Source organism: Crocodylus porosus, unplaced genomic scaffold (assembly GCF_001723895.1).
Source record: "Crocodylus porosus isolate Cpor-Errol unplaced genomic scaffold, CroPor_comp1, whole genome shotgun sequence".
NCBI classification, from domain to species: Eukaryota; Metazoa; Chordata; order Crocodylia; family Crocodylidae; genus Crocodylus; species Crocodylus porosus.
This window is the reverse complement of record NW_017728948.1, coordinates 1,266,474-1,277,099: the sequence shown is the minus strand read 5'-3', so window position 1 is coordinate 1,277,099 and position 10,626 is coordinate 1,266,474. Positions and strand designations below refer to the sequence as shown.

Sequence of the window (10,626 nt, the reverse complement as noted above, 5' to 3'; positions counted from 1 at the left end):
GCACTGGCAGCACAGCCCCAGGTGAGACGTTACATAGGGCAGCATGTTCGTCTCACACGCCTGGCAGACCGATGGTAAAGGCTATGCCACACCTTCAAATTGCAGTCGGATAGAAGTCAGCTCTAGAGTTGTGACACATGTTCAAGCACTAATTTATAGCTGTGTGGCTCTTTTTATACCCAAATAGCTGTTTTTAATTGATTGATAATTACTTTCTGACTGGTCTAGATTTACTATGCAATGTAACCAGTTCATTGTGTGATAATTACTTTGCACTCATAGCCTGCCTTACTTTGCATGTGTGGCCAGTCTAAATTTATGGTGCAATTAAACCAGTTAAATTGTGCAATATATATAACTTGTAGCAGGAGCCTCCAACACAGATGTGGCACCTGAGTCAGTTTTGACAGACCCAAGTCAAAAATGTAGGTGTGAAACAGCACTTTGCACAAACAGCTTTTTCCTGGAACCAATGGCAATTAACTCAAATTAGCCTCAACTGGCCCAGGAAAACATTACCTTGGATGCTTCACAATTGGGACAATGGGTTTGTACAGTCTGTAGGATCCCAGATTAAAAGGCTTTGTCCTGGAAGATATCCCACACCTGTTTTTACCCACAGCTGCGCAGGCAACACTTTGTAGTGCACACCAGCCTAGGTCTGCCACTGCTATAAGCCTTTGGAAACAGGGACTTGTAACGGAAACTGCTGCACAAACTTCACTCCAGGCATCTTTGCCATCGCTAACCAAATAGCAAAGTGCACAAGAACTCATTTCTTTTGCCACCCCTTGCCCACAGACTCCTCTCTCACCAAGATGCTCTGGGCATTCAGGTAAATGGAGACCATTTATTGAAGCCACCACGGGGTGGCAGCTGAACTGCACGACTGCGGGACAGCAGGAATGGGTGGATGCAAAAACCTTCCATTGCTTTCGTGTAGTGCAGCATCCAGGAGAAAGGATGGGGCCAGGCCTCTAAGCTGTGTGGAAACCCACTAGATGTCTATTTGTGCCACTTACAACATTGGTGGTAGTGGGAAGGTGGGATCAAACCCTGTCGTGGGATATTACATAGCATCTTCACCTGAGATCTGACAGCTGCTGTTGCCGTGATGCTTTAGTTTGTAGGTGCAATCCAGTGCAATGCAGCACACTTGTGTTACCTTATTGTAAAGCCAAACTCTAGAAAAGGGGCGAGTCTGAATACATTAGGGATCAGGTCATAGTTGGCCCGGCCTAACCATTAGGCCAGAGAGGAGGCAAGGGCCAGAGCCAAATTACCAGGTCCAAAGGGAAATCCAGGGGCAGAGTCCAAAACAGGTCAGGGTCACAGGCCAAGAATCAGATGCTAAGGTACCAAGTCCAAGGGATAATCTGCAAGCCAAGGTCCACAACCAGAGCTGAGCAGGATCAGGAAGCAGATCCCTGTGGAAATTCAAAGCTAGAGGTTTTGGCATCCTCTGAAATAATGAGCAGGAACGTGACCTGGTTTGCAGCAACAGTAGACAAGGGTTGTAGCACCCAGAGTACGCCTGCCAGGGCCAGCAGCAGGTGTGACCTGCCCAATTCACCTCCCCTGGATATTAGTGCTGATCTCTAGCAGGTTAAATGCTCTGAGAAACACGCACCTGATATGTCACCTGGAGGGATCTGACTTGAAATGGGAGAAACTCCCTCCCCCTCCCCCCCAACCCAGGATTTTTATTCTGTTATAGGTGACGGTGCTTGGTACGGGGATCTTAGAAGGAATGAGCAAGGCAGGGAAGCTGGAATATGGTGGGGTTTGAATGCCTAAGGGGAAAAAAAAGGCTGAAAAAGAAGTAACCCTGTTTGTGTTACAAATTCATTTATCCTTAAAATAAAAAGCCAACCCCCACCTCCACAGTGATTCTGGAGACTGTGCTGCAGAATTTGCAATGTCCAGCAGCTTCCTTCCTCTTTGTTTGGTGATGAGGGCGGGATAATTTGGCTGATCTGGCCCCTGCTTTGTTTTGTCCTTGATGAAGTATTCACTCACATGAATGCTGTGTGCGTGGAAAAAAACAATACTACAATACGGACTGCTTTCCCGACGCTCAAATGACTGAAATTCAGTCACCAAGAAAGAGGCAGAAGCTGGTCCTAGCTGTCACTCCTCACTAAAACAGCTTGTGTTGTACGTGGAGGGAGAAACATAGTTAGAAAAACCAGTTATGACTGCGTGTAATGCAAAGTGCCCAGTGAATTCAAATGCCATAAACAAGCACCTTTCCCAGTTTGTTCCAAATATGACTTCTCCAATCCAACGGTGTCCTAGATTTATGCTTCATTAACAAAGACATTAATAATGATACCGTCAAGCTCATTACAAACCTTCCTTGGCTCCACGGCTGAACCCAAGGGTGAAAAAGACGGCTTATGCCTGACAAGTTCCTCTTCAGAGATCTGCTCCTGCCTCCTTTATATCTGGGGAGTTATGAGCAGAGATCCTGGTTTTCTGATAAAAAAAAAAAAATCCCCAATTTTCAGATTAAAAAAGTAACCCCAAATCCACCTTTTTCATGATTAAAAGGAAACACCACTATATATATCTCTATACATTAGAGATATCAGAGTCCACCCCCTGAAGCGCCTCAGCCATCCTGTGCCTTACCACACTAGCACCCAAACACACCCCAAGGGCACTGGGCCTGCCATCTTCCCCGGAAAGGAGCAAGGCCCTCCCCAGCGCCCCGTAACACCTCAAGGAATGGCTCTTGAACACAGCATCCATCCAGACCACACACAGTGAAGACCAAGAACCAGAACCTCCTCTTTATTTTTTTTTCAGCAATGGTACGTGTTTCACAGAAGTTGGAGGAAATGCAAATCAGTACGAGTCCGATCACAAAAAAGCAAATTTCGAAGGCACACGGCTCCAGTCTTTTTGGAATGACACACTAAGCACGGAGGAAGAGACGGGTATAAAGAAGGCATGACCGATATCTTCAACATGCCTAAAAGCCTGAAGTAGAAGGAAAAGAGACAGGGACTGAAGATAAGGAATTTAAAAGCAGCAATGCAGCTCTGATCACCACACCTGCCACCAAAGAGGCGTGCCGAGTGGAGGTGCATGCAGCTTTGCTGGCAGAACGGGCGTTCCCAGCAAAGCTCTGTAGTGTCTGTAGATATGTTGCTCCCTATCCATGTGCCACAAGAGAGTACAGCTCTGTTACCCCAATCCTCCACTTCCCTTGCAAACATTGCCGTGTCTCTTCCACCTGCCTTTAAATCCCCGATCCCATACACTGTTCTGTGCAGGGGGGCACTGACCCAGGCAGAGCAGCAGGAGGACTGGATGTTTGCCAGCTCCTCAGGACAGAAATCAGACTTTGCTGATTTTGGCCATAACCATCCATTCTCTGCCTCTGTTTGTCACAAAGGACAGAATAAGTCTTCCCCACCCCTGTCGTGCTGCTAGGAAGTTCAGTTCGTATTCGCAAAGCCCCCAGAGACCCTCAGATGAAAGATGCTATGAAAACTGCAGCTCCCCTGTGACGCAGATATTCCAACCCATTGCACGAAGGCTTCTGGAAAGTAGGTGTTTTACAGGCAACTAAGAAGCAGAAAACTCAGCACTGGGGAGAGAAGCAAAGAAGACGAACGTTCAGCTTTCGTAGAAGTCTATGTGCACCCCGGAGCTGAACGTGTCATCCAGCAGAAGGGTCACTAACTTCTGAGCAGACACGCTGCAGTCCAGCAGCTGCCCGCTCTCCTTGTGGTCAAAGAAGAACTGGCGCAATTCAGCATCTCCCGTCTTGGTGCGGGCCAGCTCCTGCATGTCTGTGTCCAGAGGACCTACAGGAGGCAAGGAAAGAGTTGTGTGACACGTGGAGGGCTGGACCTGTCAATCGTTGGGATATTCTGTACCTGGTTAGCTGGGCATCTCGAATACGGGGGAAACAGAGGTAACGTCGTTGAGCCAAATTCAATTCTCTGCACAGAAGATACGTCAGAGGCCCTACACTTGCTTTTGTTAGGAACCTAGGATTAAAAGAGCCCTTCTGGGCCATTCAGACCTTTGTGTTAAGTTGGGAGTCTTTTAGGTTGCATTATATTACCTTTGGTAAGCTTTTAGCTGTGTTACGTTAGACCACACTAGCATCGGTGAGGCTATGAGAAGCAGTGTAAAGGGAACCGAGTCATAAGTGAGAGAAACTTCTTGAAAAGACTAACCCATCTCAGGGTATCAAATCTCGATTAAGGGTTCAGGTCAGTACATTCCAGCTGACCAACAGGATGACACTAGGGCATCTCCTTTCTGACCACATGCGTCAAAGGTGCTATCCAGAAATGTAGGAAAGTGGATAAAAAGAGGCTCAGTGCTTTGAGACAGATTCTTCTGGCTTCCTTTGCTCAGGTTCCTCTCTGCAGAAATAACGAAGATCCCATGTCTCGTAGCAAATTTGGGTAAGATCCCCCTAGCAGGCTAGCCACCTGTGAGCAGTTCTTAAGATTTTAAGATGTCGAGATTTTAAGTTGTAAGACTGCTTATTTCTACTTGGGCCATACACGGATACATAGGTATATACGGTGTTATTTTGTTAGCAATATGCATAATTGGAAATTCTAATAAAGCTTGCTTCTAAATCCACCCCACTGAAGTATTTGCTTTGCATGAGAACAGGGACTGTCAAAAGAAATCCCTCAACTCCCCCCAAATCTACTCTAGGGCCCCTCTACATGAGTGGGTAAAGGTATGACGAGATCTAATACACGATTCACACAATCACACCTGCTGCCATGCCGCACGGGCATGGCAAGGGGCGTGATTGTGTAATTGTGCGTTATATTCCATCATGTCTTATTGCTGGCACAGGGGGAGTCTGATCCTGCTCCTCCTGCACTGGCAAGGAGCAGGATCCCATGGCTGAGAGCCTCACGCACCCCAGCTGAGGGGCCCCCAGCTGCAGGGGCACCTCACTCACCTTCGGGGCTGGAGGACTGCCATTGCAGTGATCTCCCCGCCCTGGGGGTACATGAAGCCCCTGGGGAGGTGGGAGAATTGCCACTGGGCAATCCCCTCACTCTAAGGGTACGGGAAAGGGCATCAATGCCCCTAAACCAACTCTTGCTCTCCCCACTCACTCCCCAGTCTTAGCAGTAGTCAACATCCCAATGCTTCAAAAAACAGGAAGGAGAAGGCAGGGGGAAACAACACATACAATCAATGAGTTGGAAGGGACCTGGACAGATCATCTACTCCGACCCCCTGCCATGAGCAGGAAGGAGCACTGGAGGTGGCGGGGGTCATAAGACCCCAGCCAGGTGCCTGTCCAGTCTCCTCTTGAAGATCCCCAGGGAAGGGGAGAGCACCCCCCCTCTGGGAAGCCTGTTCCAGGCTCTGGCCACCCTCACAGTGAAGTAGTTCTTCCTAATATCCAACCTAAACCTCTTCTCCCTCAGCTTGTGGCCGTTGTTCCTGGTGACTCCAAGGGGGGCCCTGGGGAACAGACTTTTCCGGAGTCCCTGCTGGTGGCCCCTGATAAGGTTGTAGCAGCCACAAGATCCCCCCTCAGCCTTCTCTTGTGGAGGCTGAACAGGTTCAGGTCCCGTCGCCTCTCCTCGTAGGGCCTGCCCTGCTGCCCCCGATCATGCGAGTGGCCTCCTCTGCACCCTCTCCAGGTTCTCCACGTCCCTCTTGAAGTGCGGTGCCCAGAACTGGACGCAGTCCTCCAGCTGTGGCCTGACCGGCGCTGCATAGAGGGGGAGCAAGACCTCTCTGGACCTGTTAGTGATGCCCCTGTTGATGCAGGACAGGGTGCAGTGGGCTCTGCCTATTGCTTCATCACATTGGCGACTCCTATTCATCCTGGAGTCAATCCTGACTCCAAGATCCCTCTCTGCCCCTGTGCTGCCAAGAGGGACAGACCCTAACCTATAACTATAATGCTGGTTCCTTCTCCCCATGAACTACTGAAGCTATGGGAAGACTTCCTATAAAGATCAATGAACACTGGATCAAGCTCTTATTCTGGAGTCAACCACAGCAGAGTCAGGCCTGCAGTTATTGGGGAGCAGGTTATCAGAAAAGGAGGGCAAATGACCAGTCCAGTGCTTCAGAAACCCAAGTCAATACAATTAGCGAGGTGGCAACAAGAGGGGATGCTTTAGCTGCATTACTGATGACCCCTCATATGACCTATAATCGCCTGAAGGACCTAAATTGTCACCACCTGTGTCTTTTTCTGCCTGTACTTCTGGCTTTTTTTTCCCCTTTCCCCTTTTATAGGTTGAGGAAATCCTGACCCAGCACAGGGCCAGTTCCAGGAGCATATGGTTTATTTATGTCCGTATTTATTACAAATGAAAAGCAGTTCTAGCTAAAGGAGAAGTTCTTAAAAATAAAAATCAATATACACCAAACAGGAAGGAAAGCAGTAAGAAACCCCAAGAGATTCTTAGACCCGGCTGGACAGCTGTTTTTTACTGCTTTTTGTTTTTTTGTGAAGCAGCACATGCCTACCCAGTCTTTCTGTAGCAGACCCACGTTTCTCCTGCATTCGCAACACCCAGTGGCTCTGATTCTCCAACAAGGCAAAGCGGTGTAAGCGCCCAGCACTGGCACTCAGACCCAGGGGCTCTGCGGAGGACACAAGGAGGGCAAAGCTTACCTGGGGCATAGTTGAGAACTCGAACGTCTGGCTCTTCGAGTGCCAGGACCTGGAACATCATGTCCCGTGAGGCCTTTCCAGTACAATACAACGTCCAGCTCTTGAAGGGCTTCAGGGCACACAACGAAGAGATGTTAACGACTGTTCTGTGCAAACCGGGGCGTTTTCCAAAGGCCTTGAGGATAGAGGAAGTGAGGCAAAGCGCCGAGGTGACATTGAAGGCCAAGTAGCTGTTGACTTCGTCTGGGCTGGTAAAATCCACAAAGAATTTGGAAACGTCTCCAAGAGACCCTGGAAATGGGGAAGAACATTAGCACACATGTGACATTTGCACAGCGTTTGATACCCGCAGAGTATGGAAAAGAGTTCAACTAAATCCACTCTACCATAATCCTGTAAGGTGCTTTTAATTTGTATGGAGGAAGGAAATGAGGCAAGTTATGTGATGTTACCTTGTGGACTTGTTCAATATTATACAGAAGCCTGGTCTATAGTGGGGATTTGCCCCAGTCATGGGCATTAAGGTACCTGCACCATGGGCAGAGCAGGAGCTTGAGGAATTTGCAGAAGGAACTATCTGATATTGTTGTCTGTAATAGCAAGGGACTGGAAAGAACAACCTAGGATGCCCCCTCGAATCCTACCACCCACCCACCAATGCAAAGTCCCAGCTGAGACCAGCAAAGCTGCTATTTGAACTGTTGCTTAGTCATAAGAAAACAGCAAGAATTATTGTTTGCTATGGCTTTGCCCCAAGGCAGCTATGTTGGTGGAGGGCAGCTGCTGGCCCTGATGTGAAGGAAACGGCCAGACTCCATGCATGGCACAGTCAAGAAGCAGACTCAGCAGTTCATGTCCAGTCCCGCATTCAGTCTACAGCCTAGAGACCAGCAGTGGTATCTCTTTTCCTCTGCCCATCAACCACCCCTGTTGTTCTGGCAGCCGGATCATTTGCAGTGCTCCCCTCAGAGCTTGCCACTAAGGTGCCCAGAGATAAAATTAATGCAGGCGTCTTTCTGAAATAAGGTCGTTCCTATCAATTTAACGCCAGCTAACAGTGCAAGATCTAATCACAGCCCCTCCTTACTGCTATGACAGCACTAATGAAGAGATGCATGGATTTACTCAGTTCCTCTGGCTAATGCAAGCTAGAGCTGAGTCCACACTCGTTACTTGAGGAGTAACAGGGAAGCTTCAAAGCTCATTGATGTCAGCAGGGATCTTTCCCCTGATTTAATAGGCTTTAAATGGGCCTTACAGGGCTTCTATGTTGGATTCTGGTCTCTGCAGTCTTTTCAAAGCCCAGGTGTATAAGCAGCTTCCAGTGACCCTCAGCAGGCACCAGTGGTGTGGCAGGGAAGAGACTGTGGTCCTACAAACAGACCCCTCTGCATCTACCTACCTGGGTGAAGGGAGGAGGACTAGACTGGGGTCCCTGCATCCAAACTCTTGGTTCCCTAGGAACACGCGGCCAGCTGCCAGGATATTTATTTTCACCCTCTCAGAACCACACACGCGCGTACATACACACACACGCGCGTATACATATACATACATGGTTTTCAAGTAACACCTTGTAACCTCAGGGGTGCTAAAACATTAAAATCATCTCTCATATATATGGTTATGCTTACGTACATACATACGTACGTGTGTGTGTGTATATGAGAGAGATGATCTTAATGTTTTAGTACCCCTGAGGTTACAAGGTGTCACTTGACAACTCTCTCCATATATCTACCCTTTCATATTAATGTCTATAGTTTATATACACACACACGCACACACATACATATATACACACATACTTATTTTATTACCGAGAGTAGGACTATTGAAGGACACCTGCTTGTTAAGCAGGAGCCTATTTAGTATGGCTCACGCATTTCTTCTGGGATTACAGCCTCATTGTGCGCTGTTTCACTTCTGAATTCGGAGCGTTTCCATGTCACTTAGTAAACTGAGAGGGGGAAAAAAACACTTTCCCCACTGTCTTATCGACAGAGAGAGCAAATACGGCTTATACCAATATAGAGGCAAAAGAATATAAAAAGCAAGTGTGATCTTTATGTTTTAGTAACCCCAAGGTTACAAGGTGTCACCTGAAAACTCTGCACGTCCTCCCTCATATTAACATTATAAGTGTTTTTCAACTTTGTTGGGCCGGCCATGTCATCCGGATGTCTGACTCCAGGCTCCCAAAGCAAGTTTTATTCTCCCAGCTCAGCCAAGGCGTATGCTCAAGAGGACGGCAGAGAAAATGCTTCAAGGCTGTCCTCAAGGCCACCTTAAAACAAAACTGCAACACTGATGTCAGCTCGTACCACCCCAAATGCAGGAAGTGTGCTGCAGAGATCTCGGTACTTTGAAACCTCAAAACAAGAACAGGAGATGGGAAAGGAGGAGAGGCAGAAACAGCGCAGCACAGTCCGAACCGGGAATCCAGCGCCACCCACCCCACACGTCCGAGCTGCAGCAGAGCCTGTCAATCCCAGATAGGCCTCATCAGTCATCTTCGGACACACAGACAAGACAATCATGGAAAATGACCACCCTCGACTATGAGGGATTGCTAAAAAAGAGTTTTTCATTGACCTATTTGGCTTTGAATTGAAAGTCCTCTTTTTTTTTTGGCACAGTCATGCGTCACTCCGTGGCCTAACCCACCCTGACTCGAGATACAAAGGTTAGAGGAAGGAACAGATGTTGTATCCGCTTGAAGGGACTGCAATCTGTGAGCAAGCAGAGCATTATGGTTAACCAATCTTCCTAGTGCATAAACCACCCGTTGCTTCTGTTGCAAAAACTACCACCCTTTTTTCACTTTTAGTTCTTGCTATCCTGCGATTATCTGAATTGCAACAGGACTAAGAGGCCCCAATCAGCCCTACCGTGCAAAGTGCTGCACAAACCAATTAAACCACAACACCTACCCCAAGCAGCTTACAGTCTAAAGTCCAGAACTTCCACTGAAGTCGTCACAAACAAACTCCCAGACAAAAGACAGTCTGTTTTTATAATGGCACACGTTAACAGGGATACAGGCCATATTTGTGGTCAGGAAGGGGTTTTACCCCAGGTCAGATCAGTAGGGACTCAGGGGGTCGACGTCCTCTGTAGCAGGGGCCAGGCTCCTACACGGGCTCTCTGCAGGGTGTGCTAACCACCTTTTATAGAAGCAGGACGTTGGCTGCCACGGCTCCCCTGCTTTTCCCACACCAGATTAGGGGGATTGTCTCTCATGTCAGGGCTGATGGTTAAGGAGTTTAGAGTACGGTTTGTATAGGACAGCTGGGCTTCCAGCACAGCAATCCTTTGCCTCTATTCAGCACTGGGGAGTCCTGTGTCCAGCTGCGGCCCCCCACTACAGAAGGGATGTGGACACACTGGAGAGAGTCCAGCGGAGGGCAGTGAAAATGGCTGTGGGGCTGGGGGACAGGACTGGTGAGGAGAGGCTGAGGGAAATGGGCTGATTTGGTCTGCAGACGAGAAGACCGAGGGGGATTGAACAGCAGCCGTCACCTCCCTGCCGGGGGCTGCAAAGAGGACGGAGCTGGGCTGATCTCGGTGGGGGCAGGCAGCAGGACAAGCAGCAATGGGCTCGGGCTGCAGCAAGGGAAGCTGAGGCTGGATAGTAGGGAAAACTCTCTCCGGAGGAGGGTGGTGAAGCACCGGAGCAGGTTACCCGGAGAGGGTGCAGTCTCCATCCTTGGAGGTGTTTAGGCCCCAGCTAGACAAAGCCCTGGCTGGGACGATGGAGCAGGGGCTGCACTAGATGGGACCCCCCGAGCTCCCTTCCACCCTCCTGCCCGGGCCTGTGGGACAGGGTTGATCCCCCCGGGACCCCGGGCCGAGGGGTTACCCGCGTTGTTGATGAGGAGCAGCCGCTCCAGCCCAGCCTCCCCCGGCAGGTCCCGCACGGCGTCCCGCACCCGCTGCAGCCCGGCGGCCGTGCCCAGGTCGGCCGGCACGCACTCCGCCCGCAGCCCGGG

The 10,626-nt window shown here is 49.4% G+C and overlaps 1 protein-coding gene across 1 annotated transcript; it reads right to left on the bottom strand.

Annotated features, from left to right (window-relative positions):
- Positions 1-2,786: 2,786 nt before the first annotated feature.
- SPR (sepiapterin reductase (7,8-dihydrobiopterin:NADP+ oxidoreductase)) lies at positions 2,787-10,620 on the bottom strand (the record flags this gene model as incomplete). Its single annotated transcript, XM_019553372.1, has 3 exons — positions 2,787-3,818; positions 6,635-6,925; positions 10,497-10,620. Coding segments are annotated over 3 exons (606 nt in total), but the record flags the coding sequence as incomplete, so codon positions are not given.
- Positions 10,621-10,626: the final 6 nt, after the last annotated feature.